The sequence below is a fragment of the Mangifera indica genome, chromosome 6 (genome assembly GCF_011075055.1).
Source record: "Mangifera indica cultivar Alphonso chromosome 6, CATAS_Mindica_2.1, whole genome shotgun sequence".
NCBI classification, from domain to species: Eukaryota; Viridiplantae; Streptophyta; class Magnoliopsida; order Sapindales; family Anacardiaceae; genus Mangifera; species Mangifera indica.
This window is the reverse complement of record NC_058142.1, coordinates 1,285,294-1,299,072: the sequence shown is the minus strand read 5'-3', so window position 1 is coordinate 1,299,072 and position 13,779 is coordinate 1,285,294. Positions and strand designations below refer to the sequence as shown.

General features: G+C 33.1%; 4 protein-coding genes across 5 annotated transcripts; all 4 read right to left on the bottom strand.

Moving 5' to 3' along the window:
- Nucleotides 1–1,209: 1,209 nt before the first annotated feature.
- Nucleotides 1,210–1,882, bottom strand: LOC123219475. Its single transcript, XM_044641460.1, has one exon. The coding sequence runs from the start codon at nt 1,834–1,836 to the stop codon at nt 1,345–1,347; it is 492 nt and encodes a 163-aa protein (XP_044497395.1). The 5' UTR covers nt 1,837–1,882; the 3' UTR covers nt 1,210–1,344.
- Nucleotides 1,883–4,090: 2,208 nt separating this feature from the next.
- LOC123218854 lies at nt 4,091–4,666 on the bottom strand. Its single transcript, XM_044640507.1, has one exon. The coding sequence runs from the start codon at nt 4,664–4,666 to the stop codon at nt 4,091–4,093; it is 576 nt and encodes a 191-aa protein (XP_044496442.1).
- A 1,118-nt stretch (nt 4,667–5,784) lies between these two features.
- On the bottom strand, nt 5,785–9,152 carry LOC123218342 (probable hexosyltransferase MUCI70). Its single transcript, XM_044639762.1, has 4 exons — nt 8,802–9,152; nt 8,503–8,706; nt 7,852–8,412; nt 5,785–6,270 (listed from the first exon to the last, which is right to left on the bottom strand). Exons 1-4 carry the CDS (start codon nt 9,055–9,057, stop codon nt 5,927–5,929), a joined length of 1,365 nt encoding a protein of 454 aa, XP_044495697.1. The 5' UTR covers nt 9,058–9,152; the 3' UTR covers nt 5,785–5,926.
- A 2,662-nt stretch (nt 9,153–11,814) lies between these two features.
- LOC123219556 lies at nt 11,815–13,683 on the bottom strand. 2 transcript variants are annotated; one of them, XM_044641565.1, is made up of 4 exons: nt 13,294–13,681; nt 12,368–12,514; nt 12,211–12,285; nt 11,815–12,128 (listed from the first exon to the last, which is right to left on the bottom strand). In XM_044641565.1, the coding sequence occupies exons 1-4, from the start codon at nt 13,651–13,653 to the stop codon at nt 11,928–11,930; spliced, it is 783 nt and encodes a 260-aa protein (XP_044497500.1). In that variant the 5' UTR covers nt 13,654–13,681; the 3' UTR covers nt 11,815–11,927. The 2 variants fall into 2 exon arrangements, with proteins under 2 accessions (XP_044497500.1, XP_044497501.1); XM_044641566.1 differs by having other exon boundaries at nt 11,944–12,141; nt 13,294–13,683.
- Between the last annotated feature and the right edge of the window lie 96 nt (nt 13,684–13,779).

Sequence of the window (13,779 nt, the reverse complement as noted above, 5' to 3'; positions counted from 1 at the left end):
AATAAAATTACATGCCTAACTACATATTAAATTGTATGAAGATAAAAGATTAAAAAAAAAATTAAAAAAATTTGAACCAGTGAAACCCTTAAAATTTCTTTTCGAAAGGTAATACATGCAAGTTTGAAGGGATTACTTCCTATAATTTTACGTTGAATTCTAATCTAGCTGGTTTAGATTAGATTTAAATTTATGTCTAGTTATAAAAAATAAAACTCAAGTTGAAGATCCGGTTTATTAGTTTAAATCAGCCGAATGATTATTCTATGTGGCGCCTCTGGCATCGTAGGACTTCCACCTGCCCCAACTAATATGCGATTCCTCATCATGTTCATAGCCAGCCAATATGATGCTTCGCCTGTTGTTTTGTACCCTTAAAGCAACAGGAAATGCCTTTTTCAAATTACAAGTGGCTACCAACAGAAAAATAAGATGCTTCTGCCTTGAAGACAAGTGTTGATTATTCTCCTTCATTGGTGATGATTCTTCTCTAACAATACCTCTCTCTTTTGTTTTGGCGAATTTTCTTTTTTATTTTAAAGACAATTCTTATTGCCTTTTAGCGTTACTAAATGGTTAATTCAAGTAAATTGAGCTCGAAAAACTTGATCTTCATCTATTTATTCTAAATTTAAATTGAATTTGAACTAGTTCATATTCATATTATATTAGAAATTGATTTAATTTGAGTCAAATTTGAGATTATGTTAACTCTAGTTAGACTCGGATTAAAAAAGTTAAGTTTGAGTCTATACTTGCGTTTTATGAGCTCTCTTTAAATCAGTTCAAGTTTGGTCAACAAAATACTATAATTAAATCAAAATTGATCAAAACAAGATCATTTGACATGTATTGTTTTAATCGATTAAAATAAAATTTTTTTAAACTCTGCAAATTTAGTGAATTAAATACTCTTAAATTCGAGCTCAATAATGTAAAACACATATACTTGAACTTGTCTAACACGAGCTAGAAAACAAACTTAAACTAACTCAATAAAGATTTAATTGTTTTGATTCCACAACTACCTCTTATCTATTGTTATGGTTTATAATGATAATAATGTATAAAATTAATAATTTCAATTTAAAATGCTTTCAACTTGTTTTTATTTGTTTGTCCTCCGTTAATCTTTTTTAATTATCTGCTCAAGCTGATAATAGCCATTAAAGAAATAGCAATTATATTAATAAATTTTATATATTAAAATATAAAAACTCAAAAGTTTCTATTCTTATTATCAACTGATATAAAAGTTGCTTATTCATACATCTGACCCACGCACAGACTGTATAAATTTAAAAAAAAAAAAAAAAAAACGTGACAGGCATCTACCGTAAATTATTAAAATATTAAAATTTTGAAACGACCCCAACAGTTTTCTCTTTGTTCCTTTTGGTCCTTCTTGTCCTCCAGCTCGAACGCCGAGGTAGGGAAGGCCCTCGACAGCCCGGCCGCACTGGAGAAAGTTACTTTGCCAGAATTAGGATCTTCAATATATATTTCGGCAAGCTTCACCCACATTGCAAGCTCCTTACTTTTCACTCCGGTAACTTTACGCATTCGACGGTTCTCAACGAAAGCTGACACTTCGGTGTCGTAGGAAACGGTGCGGTTGATGGCTTTGAACTTGTGCTCGTAAGGTTGGCTTTGCTTGAGCCATATGAATCCAGTGGCGCGGTTGTAGCCCATCTCGGTGAGGTTGTCGAGTGGGAGAAGGCCTTTGGGAAGGTTGAGTTCGGCGAGAACTTCATGGCACTTTTTCTTGCAGAGGGCGGCGCCGTGGTGGACTTCGGCTCCTTGTTTCTTGTCTGCTACCAATTGTTGAGTCGCCATTTTTGCTGACTTCTAGCTTCTGTGTTTCGATGAGCTTCGTTAGTTTTTGCGTGATTATGAGAGTCACTGGGTGGCGCTTCTTATAGCGAACTTGCGGTGGAAGTGAAATTACGAAAATGGGCCTGCTTTGTTTGGCTGTTACATGTTCAACACTAGGTGGTCTCCCATAGTCACGTGACTTTGTTTTGTCCCAAACCCAAAAAAAAAATTACAATTGAGAATATTAATATTTGTAATCGTTACACGTCTCTTTGGCATAACTCTCGTATGCAGAGTTGCACTCAAACGGAGATAGATCATTCCAAAAGCTTACACGACTTAATTCAATATGATTTATTTTTGTTTATATTAAACGTGACTCAAGCTAGAGCTAAGAAGGTAAGCTCATTTATGAAACCGGATTTAACTTATAAATAACTTGATTTGATTTGAATTTAATTTCAGTGAATCTAATTATCAACCGGACGAAATTGTAATAACGAAGACTCTAATTTCGAATTTTCTTTCACGTTTTTTATTTGTTCGCTTTGATTAGTTTATAGATGCGCATAATGAACACGATGGGCGCGTGCTACTTGTTTTGCTTGCAAAATTCATTTACTAGAAGGTGTGGGTATCTAGTAGCCCCCAAACTAAGATACCCACTATTAATTTTCGGCCCATCTTGTTTTATATGAGATATTATGCCCAAAAGTAGGGCTGGATTCGAGCCGAGCCAGCTCGAGCTGGAGCTCTGCTCGATTGAGCTCGAACCGAGCTCGAGCTGGCTCGGGTTGGTTCAGTTGATTTTTTTTAAAATTTTTTATACAAAACGACGTCGTTTTGATTTATATATACACAAAACGATATCGTTTTGATATGAAAAACGAACCGAGCCAAGCCAAAAGCGAGCCGAACTCCAGCAGAGCCGAGGTCAGCTCGAGCCGAACTCGAGCCGACCATTAAAAAGTCGAGCCGAGCTCGAGCTGGCCACGAGCCGAGCTCGGCTCGGCTCGAATCCAGCCTTACCCAAAAGGCCTCGGCTCGAATCCAACCCTACCCAAAAGGCAACATATATTAAAAGGCTTGTAACGAGTTGAGTTTAAAATAAAAATTAAACTTACTAGATTGGATTTATTTTTATTGATAAGACGAGTTTATCTGATTCATATATTCAAGTTCAGATTGGTTTAAATTGAATTCAAAGTTAATTTATTCTTCAAACCAAAATTCAATTGAGTTTTATTTAAGATTAGATTTGCATCAAATTCCACACTATTATTAGTAGAATTATTTGGAGGGTTATCAATAAAGTGAAAAAAATTATGGCTTCCCATACCTCATGGGCTATTAGTGTTGGATTCAACCAAAGCTGAGGTACTTCAAACTAATAATGCAAAATTTAACATTGTAATTGGGTTGGATTCAACACATAAATTAATCTTTTGTCCCAAATTTTTGTGTGTGCAAGTTTGACCCTATTTGTTAATAATAATTTTGAGTCAGAAACATTAAACCATATGATAATATATTATTATTATTATATAAATTAATATCATTATTGATAATGTGTTAGTTAACTTGATTTAATATTTAATTCAAAGGGGAAAAAAACACAAAAATTAGAAAAAAAAAGGGGAAGAATAGTTTTTTTAAGAGATTATATGTTGTTAAAATTCATCCGCGTCCGTTAGATTTAGGGTTAAATGTGTATTATATAAAAGTAGTGGAGCTGCATGGAGTTTTACGAAAGTATACATGGTTGGACGAAGAAGGGGATGAGAAGCATGATGCATAAGAAAATATGCAAATTTTATGCAGCAGGTCAAGGCAATCCAATAGAGTTTGTGCAAGAAACGTGAGTGCGTTTCTCTTTTCTCAAATCTTAAATTAAGATTTTGAATTTAATTTAGATGGAATTCAAATATAAATTATATGAACAATATAATGTGTACTTATTTTTGATATACAATTCATATACACAATGATGTGTCATCATGTAATTAGGTGATTTTAAAATATGTGTTACCATATGATAAAGAAATATCCAATCACATAATGACACCTCATCTGTGTATATAAATTGTGTACCAAAAATAGGTACATAGAGTTTTATTGAAATTATATATATCAAACTTGATAAATCGTTAGATACTGTAACAGTAACTTTATTTTTGGTTGCTGGAGATTGAAATTGAAATCAGACACGAAAGATAAAGACAGGCGGATCATAAATTATTTGAAGTATTAAAAAACCCCAACAGTTTCTTTTTGTTTACTTGTGGTCCTTCTCTTCCAGCTCGAACGCAGAGACCGGGAACGACATGGAAAGACCAGCTACACTAGTGAACTTCACTTTCCCAGGCTCTTCGATAGACATTTCAGCAATCTTCACCCACATCAGTAGCTGTTGGCTTTTCACTCCGCTGACTTTGCGCATCCGCCTGTTCTCGGCGAACGCGGTCAACTCAGTCTCGTAGGCAACGGTGCGTCCGATGCCTTGGAACTTGTGTTCGTAACGTTTGCTTTGCTTGAGCCACAAGAAACCCGTGCTGCTGTTATAGCCCATCTCGGCTATGTCGTTAAGTGGGAGAAGACCTTTGGGAAGGTTGAGTTCCACGAGAAGCTCATGACACTTTTGCTTGCAAATATCGGCGCCATGGTGGATCTCGGCGCCTTCTTTGTTCTCAGCGATCAACTGTTGAGTCGCCATTTTCTTCAGCCGATTCTGAACTTCGATGAAATTGTTGACCTCTGCGAGTCTCCGAGTAGGGGTGGTGAGAGTTATATAGTGGGCCTGCTTAGCAAGTGAAATTACCAAAATGGGCTTCAATCTCTTTGTCACATGCATAACATTTTGCTTGGACTCCAATAAATTCGAATAATATTTTTTAATGTTTAGAAGTAATTTCATAAATCTAAATCTGGGCATGATATGAATTTATTTAATCATGTGAATCTGCAAGATCAGTTTACATGCATAAAAAATCAAAGCAAATAGAACATGAAGTATATTTTTATTGATATTATTTGTGTGTTTGAAGGTTAACAATGTGACGGTGGGCACGATCGATGCTTAAAAAACTAAGCCAAAATTTGTGCAACAAGTTACGGTATACTTTGTGCAAGAATCCACGGTGGATTTGAGTGAAGGTCATATGGATTGAATCCATATTCGGTCTGAATACGTTAAACTTGAGTTAGAACTTAGGGTTTTAATTCGATTTGAGTTTAATTTATTTACCCCTCTTATGATTTTATCCATTTTGGTGTTGATATTGTTCACCATTTTTAACAAATTTATTTATCTATTTGATGATATTATTCATCTTAATCATTAGCAATTTGACCTTAATCCAACAATTAAATTCACATGAAAAATGTGCAATCTTATTATATCACACTAATGAAGTTGTAATTTTGTTGGACCTGGTTAAATATATATTTTTTATGTAATTCTAATTGTTGTTTGATGTGATTCGATAGTCAGAATCACATTTAAGTTGCGATCTAATCACATAACACCTTACTAGATGCAATTCATGCGAAATCAAACTTTTTTGGGCACGATTTCAATTATCAAAATCGTCAAAATTATATTAAATAATACAATATGAAAGAATCACATATCTAAGTGTGATTATATCAAAATCATATAAAAAAAAATACAATCTTATTGGATGGCATTTGCCAACTGCAACCTTGTGATGGGACATTGGATTTATTTTTTAATTCTTTATGTTTTGAAAATTTTATAAATAAAATAACATTTATGATCTTCCATCATTAATTTTTTTAACAAAATTGAGTTTTGGGTGGTATTTTGTAATTTTTGAATTCAAAGAATGAGCCCGTTTTTCCATCAAACCTTGGGTGAAAATAACAATCTGCTCAATTTCAATCTGAAGATTGAGCGATTATATTGACAAACATGATTTATCTTAATATTATTGCCTTTGAACGCCAGTCTTCGTAAATAATTCCTATATATTTGTTGCCCCATATATTTTCCATTGTGAAAATAAGTTTCATTCCAACATTGTGGAGTTGATGAAGTGCTAAGCTCTGCCGGAGTTGTGGTTTTACGATGAAGGCTTAATTACAGACAAGATCAATAATGGGATTCCCCCTCCCACATTTTGAAAAGATACTTCTGGCAATTGCTGCCATTACTCATAAACAAATCTTGCTTTGCTCTTTCGTTGCCTTTGAAATTGAAGCCTTTTTCACTGACGCCTTTAGCTTTAATATTATGCCTGTACTCCACACAGATATTCTCAAACACTTCCTCCTCAAACATGTTCAATTTAAGCTTCGGGATCATCTTGTCTCTCACAAAGGCGAAAGCCAGTTGGTCTCTTGGATTAAACGCCTCCAACTCGTTGAACAAAAGGCAAGAGAACAGATTGCTCCTCAGTCCATGCTTCCTTAAAATCAGTGCACTATCTGGTACATCTGCCAATGCAATACTATGCAATTTGAGTATCCAACTGATTATTTAGACGATTTGTTATTATATAATTAAATAATTTTAAATTAAAAATAAAATAATATTTAATCACAAAATAACATAATATTTAAATCTAAGTATTTAATTAAGTATTGAAAAACTAAGTTAAAATGATTTCAATAATACACATATATAATATTATATATGTGCATGAAACAACGCATAATTTTATATTGGCCAGGAGACTATTACCCAATGAAGTGACAAATTTCTATATATTAAATTTCAAAAAACCAAATTACCGTTATTGTTATTTGTTAGTAAATTTTATTTGGTTTTCTCAAAAACAATTATTTTTTCTTTTATTGAAATTACGAAACTAACATTAATATTTAATAAAAATATCAAATTATTAATATATCTTTACCAATTTCAAAATTTACTACTTGGAGTTATAAAAAATATCATAATTCTAACTAATCTTAAAATATTATGCTTTGTTCAATTTTTTGGAGTATAATTGTCATTTTTTAAACTATTAAATGTCATATTAAAATTTTAAAAATAACTTTAAACTTTTTCAAATTTTTAAAACCCCACATAAATTTTTTTTAATATCTCTAATATTTTAAAAAATTATAATTTATCCCAAATATATGTCATTTGAGAAAGAAAAATATAATTAAAAAATTTATGTAAAATGACTTTCATTCGATAAAAATCACTAAATCAACGAGAATTTGATTTTTCAAAACTTAAAATATGGAAATTTGTCATTTCAATAAGCCTTAGTTGGCAATAGTCTTTCGGCCTTCTATATTCAATTCAAACTAAGTTTTCCTGCCTTGCAGGGTCCACAGTTCCCTTTATGTTTAATACAAGCCATGTTCTGAAGCTTATGCGGTAGCTGGCAAGCAAAGTTAGGTCTATTTAATAAGACATAGGAAAGAACACTACAAGCTTTTCTTTTTATTTTGTTGAAGGGATTGGAGAGTAATGGTCAGGTGAAAGATGATTATTAGACAACTTCAACAAGATAATTAAATTTAAAATTCTTAATACAAATGGTTTCCAGTCTAGATTATGCCTCTTGTAATATCCCTTACCTGCCCCTTTCTAGTGGGGTTTGTTAGGAAATTAATAAGCAAATAGAAACTGAAAAATCAAAATCAATCACATAGATTAAGACAACTTTGGGTTAATAATTGTTTTTTCCTTTTACTTTAGGCATAGGTAGGTTTGCTTCTTTTCATTTCCTTAATTATAAACTTCATATAAAACATGACAATTCTTGCTCATTCATTCTCTAATATTGGGAGATGAGATTAAGGTTGAAATCCCTGTAATCGGGGACAGGAGAGGGGATGAGATAGATAATCCATGACCCACCTCCTCCTCGGTTTTTGTCATCTCCCCTCTATATCCCTCCCGCAGAGAAGGGATAGAGACTCTGGGATGCGGATCAGGGTATCTACCCCTCCCCCGCCCCATTGTCATCCTAACTTTATGTGTCAATCTAGAAAAAGCCTTGTAAAACAAATTGAAAAGATAAATTTCTGACCATGAATAAATGTATAGATAGATACCTGAGGGATAGGGGAGCTTGTTGGGAGTCCACGGCTGCAATCCATTTTCGCAATATGTCTCCATTTGCGCCTGCAATGCATTGATGTCGCGCCATTTCTTCCACCTTGCAGTTGCCAGGGCTTCTTCCATAGTATGAATGAAAAATGGATGTTTTGATACTGCCATGTCCACATTTTTTGAGACCACAAGCGCATGAATCAGCAGTAGTGGATCCACATTCAGCTGCAACTTAGCATCAATCCAAATGCTGAATTTCGAGTTTGGGAAAAGTCTGTGAACTAAGTACTTAGCTATCACTCCATTCATGGCAGGATTCTCATACAGATTCTTGCTTGAAACTTTAACAATTCTCCATGCCCCAATTTTGAGCTCTTCAGATTTCCCTGGAGTCAATTGGTAATCTTCAAGTCCTTGGAATGTTAAAACATCTACAAACATGAAGAAACAAACAGTTTCCAAGGTCTTGGATCCAAGTCCTCTTGGCTGCCTAATCTTGTCATGGTTGTTGAAGATTGCTGAGACTACAACAACTCCATTACAAGTTTCCATTGTAGTTTTATCTGAAATACAAACAGAAACATAAATCAAGAGAAAAGAAAAAGCTTTTCCCTCAGCTAGTTCATAAAGATTCCATCAAAATTAGAACTTACCAGAATTACTAATTGGGAACTTCTTAAAGAACCCACAAGGAATTTCTACACTATTATTGGCATGATCAAAATAAGAAGTCCTCTTCTGAATACTGAAATTTCCACCAAAACTATCAGAATTTCCCTCTATATACTTCAAAACCGGGCTAAAAGCCAAAGAGTTCGTGCATAAATCCTGAATTTTATTGAACACCACTTTGTAATCTGATCACAAAAACCAAAAGAAGTTACACAAAAATCATACTTACAATCATCATCACCGATAATTGAGCAGAAAAGAGAGAGAAAAAAAAATTAACCTGAGAAAAAGACAGGGGAGGAGCAAGAAGAGTGTTGCGTAGAGAGGGCATATTTGTGCTCTCCATAAGAGGAATTGTAAGAGAAGAGAGAGGTCTGAATAGGGTGAAAGGGTGAGGATTTGAAGATGCATGGTTTTGAAGAAAGAGATTTTTGGAGAGCAAGAAAGAGAGCTATGAAGAGGTAAAACAGAGAGCAACAGAGAAGCTTTGATTGAAAAAGCAGAGGTGTCTTGGTAGAAGGGGCTGGCTTCCCCATAAAGACTATCAGTTACATAAGTTTCATCGCCTTTTATATGTATATATAAGAAGGGAGCTTTAAAAGCTCTTTGATCTGCAATTTATCACTTTGTGTTTTGTTTGAGTTCAAAATTCAACAAGATTTTCTTATTATCCTCTTTTGAAAATTTAAAAAAAAAAAAAATTACCATTTGTTTTTTCTTATAAAGAGCAAGAAAATGAATATTGTGATAAAACCTGATGGGTCAATTCTATGGTTAAAGTTGGTAGACATATTTTAATGAAGCAACATGTTTTTATAGTAGATCATGTTGTTCTTTCTCTTGAAAAAGAAACATGTTTTCTTGAAGGGCCATGCATTGACAGATATATTTTTCTTTTCTTTGAATTTAGAGTTGCTTCAGGCAAAATATGAACTATGGAATATGAATACCCACTAGAGGAATTGGTACTCCCTACACCTGGGTTCAACCGGGTTTAAGTTTATTCAATCTCAATATTAATTTTAAGTAGATAAATAATGTTGTTTAATTAATATGATCTAACGGTTGAATCTTAATCTAACACAATTTGATTGATTTAACTTTAAATTAATCTTATTAAATAACTAAAACGAATTTTAGTTTTAATTTAAATTGGATTGATCATTAATTTTCAATCAGACCGATTAGTAAACGTTGCCCTCCATTAGATTGTTTGATTTTTCTTAAATTTCTTTAAAGTCTTGCACATGGTAAAGCAAATATAAGAGACAAGAATTAGGTGGCTTTGTAATGTAAAATAAATTCAAAGATGTGTATTAATAATGAAATGTTAATATTTTATTATATGACTGAATGTTATTTTATTTTTAATTTTTAATTATTTAATTATATAATGATGTATCAACATTATACCTATATTTATATAAATTGTTAGTATTGGCAGCCTTATTTATTTTAGTTAATGGAACAACAGCAAGAAGAGGAACAAGGAAATTTAATAATAAAGCATGACAAAATTAAGCCAAGGTAGAAAAAAACTTTAGTAAAAAATTTGTATAAAAAAAGTTAGCATTATATAATAATGATCTTACCTTAATTTATTAATTAGGGTATGATTTGTTGACATAATTGTGTAATTACCTTACCATTGTGACTTTGTCTAATTATGATATGATTAATTTTGGGCAAGTAATTTAATAGTACTATGTTATTATACTACTTCCCCGACATTTTAGCTAAAATTTGTATATACAATGTATAAAGAAATCAGTGTGTACTTTTTTTCTTATGGTTAAATCGTTGTCGAAAGAGGCTTAAATTCATATTTTTTTTATTTATGAAATTTATTTTTTTTACACTTTGAGTCAACACACTTAATATTAGTTTAATGTAGGGTTAGATTCGAATTGAGCCTCTTCAAACTCGAGTTTGAGCTCTGTTCGAATGAATCTGAAACGAGTCAGTCCTATACGAGCTACTTGCCAAACATTTTAGTGGTAGAATTAAAAATTTGAGCTACTTAACTGTTAAGACGCGTTTTAGGTTCAAAGCACAGAAACAAACCCTGATGGACTGTGTTAAGTGTATCTTAGTGGGCTATTGGACTGTGTTACAGAGTAATATTATATATATTTAGTATATAAACGTATAAACACTTATATATATTATCATATAATTAGATGTTGATGATACTTTACTTTTAATTTAAAATTATCTAATCATAATATATATATAAATGTATATATATTTATGTACTCAAAATAAATAGACATGAATTTATTGATGGAAACAGTATGGCCGATGAACTGACCAAGAACTGATAATCTGCCTACCTGTTATTGTTTGTCAGCTTTCCCTGTGAAAGGACGTTGGTTTCATCACCTGTCATTACATCGTCCACAAACATGAAGAAATGTACAAAATCTAGTCTTTTGAACCCAAGTCCTCTGGGTTGCCGGATTTTGTCATGGTAATTGAAGATGGCTGAAACTACAACTATTTCTTAAGTTTTCCATGGTAACACAATCTGAAATACACACAGAATTGAGAAGAGAAGATCATTTGCAGTACATGTAAACTGAAGTTGAAGCTTATCAATATAAACTGACCAGAATGAAGAATGGGGAAGTTCTTGAAGAAGCCACAAGGAACCTCAACATTGTCATTTGAATGATCAAAAAAGGAAAATCTCTTCTGGGTAGTTAAATTTCCACCAAAAGTAGAGGCATTTCCCTGCATATACCTCAACACGGGTAAAACCAGAAGACTTTCGACACAAATCTAAGATCTCTTTGAAGCGAGAGCGTTGTAAAGAGCAAGAAACACAACGGTGAAGAGGTAGATCAGAGAAAAACAGAGCAGTCTTGATTGGAATTACAAGGGAGTTCTGCAAGTGAGCTTGGTTTTCCCCATAAAATATCATTGCCACGAGTTTCTTCTCCTTCAATCAGATCTCGATCTCAATCTCAATCTGAATCTGAATCTTTTCTGTTACCATCTTTCCCTGAAAATACTGCTAATTCTAAAAATTTTCTGCAAATCTCTTGAATATATTAAGTGCACCCAGTAAAACATACATTTATATGAATATATATTTTATAAAATAATTTTCTATATGATAAAAATTTAATCGGTTCAAAGTATGAATAAATAGACTTTTCTAATATATGGAGTACCCTCGAGATGGAGCTAGACCACCAAACTAGTACATCTCGAGTCAAGGTCTTACATCTTAATACAGATAAATTAGAATGCATTAGTGTGTGATATTTCGAGGTTCAAGATGCAACTTCGAAAAATAGTTTAGAATTAGATGTGAAATTTCAACAGCATTATAATGATTCATTACATTCTGTTCAAATAACAATGGTTTCGAATGCATGATCTATGAAAATGATGTAATTTGTCACTTAGTTTTTTCCAGGATGACAGACTTTAATAACTTGACAATCTTCTTAAATTCATCAAAATTCTGAATGGCTTCAGGAACATGATTGTCTTCCGAACTTGGTGGCCACTGGAATTGCTGCCGCATCTCATCAAATTCTTTCCACCAAAAGACTGCTGATGATTCTTTCTGGGGCCCCAGCATTATGTGAATAATTGCCTGCATCCAGTATCTTCTTAAACGTTCACAAAAACAATTCATTTCAGAACAATCAAATTCCAGGAGTTCCGAATCCTCCTACCTTATACAGTGGTCGACGAGCGTCGGAAATTTCCTTGTCCAAGCATTTGCAGGCTAAAGCCTTTCCAAAATCTCCCTGTGAATTGCAAAACAAAAACGATGAAGATTATAAAACCACGTATGAATTGTCATATTAGAGTTACGAAATTTAGTATTACCTTGTAGATGAGTAATTCCACAAGCAACATTTCAAGTTCATATGCTTCATGTCCTTTCTTTCGACCTCGGGCATTCTCCAATGCTTTCTGTAATATTTGCACTGCATCACCTTCTTTTCCGCTCATTTCCAGCTTTGCAACTGTGCGCTTTTCAGTGCCAATGCAACACCAACATACACATTAACTTGTCAATTTTGTTTAGATTTTCTGTGATGATTTTTATATTAAGTTTATTGCCTCAAAGGTATTACTTTTTTTTTTTTTTTTTACATGCGGTTATGTTTTGACAAATGTGTCATTTTATAGCATATTATGTTAAATATTAATTTTGATATGACATGATCTGTTGGATAATTCATGCTCATTGAGGTTGTGTCAAATCAATCCAAAAAATTTTCAATTCAAGTTAAGACTGAAAATTTTAACAAGATTTCTATTTCGGATTGGGTTATGACCGAGGATCTCTTATCCCAAAAACCTAAGCTGAGAACATAAAACACAATGAAACAAACTGAAAATCCTAATTATGAACTTTGAGGATAGTTCATGATAAAAATGTGAAAACTGCCACCCTGAGTAACACGTTTGGAGACCTTAAAGCAGTCAACAATAATCCCCGATTATTAATTTGACTCAAAATTATTATCTACTTGAAATTAGGTGAAAATTTTAATTGATTTTGAAAGGGAAAATTTCAAAGATCAATCTCTGAACATTTGGTATTACTTATTATCTCCTAGTATAATTTAGGTTGTAAATGTACATGATTTACATTTTAAATGTTTATATTTTATCCAACAAGAAAATTTACCTAGCTTAAATATTTAAGTATTGACAGAAGGCTCAAACTGGATTCAAGACTAGAAAAAAAAAAAAAGCCTAAAAAAATGTGATCTGGTTAAATTGATAGAGATGCCATGGCTAACCTGCAAGCTCTTGAAATCAAGTTTTTCCTCTTCAAGTAAAGCCTTCAAATCAACCTCAGCAGCTTCCAAAGTTGCTGCATCCGCCACGGCACGTTGATAATCGAGCAGTCTCTCCATGGCCAATTTGCCTCCATGGAGAGCCCCAAGAGACAGGGACCTTGAAAGAACACCATGAACGGCCTTCTTCGGCTTCTTGTTCAAAGCACGGGCCGTATAAACCCATGCAATATAAATACTACCGAAGATGAAGATCGGCGTTACTGTCATCGCCATCGTTCCATATTTAGTCTTTATACTGAAGCTGTTGAAGAACTTTTCCATTTGAGAATGTAGGCTTCTGATTGTGAGAAAAATATGCATATTTGGAATTAAATTTACCTGAAGCCTCAAAGGAAAGCTTTATTATTCTAAATCTCACTGTGCTTGGTGGGTAAAGAACCTAAAACATTTATTCATTCTGACGGCTTTGGGAATCTCTTTGTATTT

What these genes read in the sequence shown, in the direction of transcription:
- LOC123219475 (XM_044641460.1), bottom strand. Translation starts at nt 1,836, where the DNA reads ATGGCGACTCAACAATTGGTAGCAGACAAGAAACAAGGAGCCGAAGTC.
- LOC123218854 (XM_044640507.1), bottom strand. Translation starts at nt 4,666, where the DNA reads ATGCATGTGACAAAGAGATTGAAGCCCATTTTGGTAATTTCACTTGCT.
- LOC123219556 (XM_044641565.1), bottom strand. Translation starts at nt 13,653, where the DNA reads ATGCATATTTTTCTCACAATCAGAAGCCTACATTCTCAAATGGAAAAG. An exon ending in TTGATTTCAAGAGCTTGCAG is followed by an intron (nt 12,515 to 13,293) that starts GTTAGCCATGGC and finishes GGCACTGAAAAG; the next exon opens with CGCACAGTTGCAAAGCTGGA. An exon ending in TGGAATTACTCATCTACAAG is followed by an intron (nt 12,286 to 12,367) that starts GTAATACTAAAT and finishes TGCAATTCACAG; the next exon opens with GGAGATTTTGGAAAGGCTTT.
- LOC123218342 (XM_044639762.1), bottom strand. Translation starts at nt 9,057, where the DNA reads ATGGGGAAGCCAGCCCCTTCTACCAAGACACCTCTGCTTTTTCAATCA. An exon ending in CTCCCCTGTCTTTTTCTCAG is followed by an intron (nt 8,707 to 8,801) that starts GTTAATTTTTTT and finishes TTTTGTGATCAG; the next exon opens with ATTACAAAGTGGTGTTCAAT. An exon ending in CAAGCTCCCCTATCCCTCAG is followed by an intron (nt 6,271 to 7,851) that starts GTATCTATCTAT and finishes TTGCATTGGCAG; the next exon opens with ATGTACCAGATAGTGCACTG.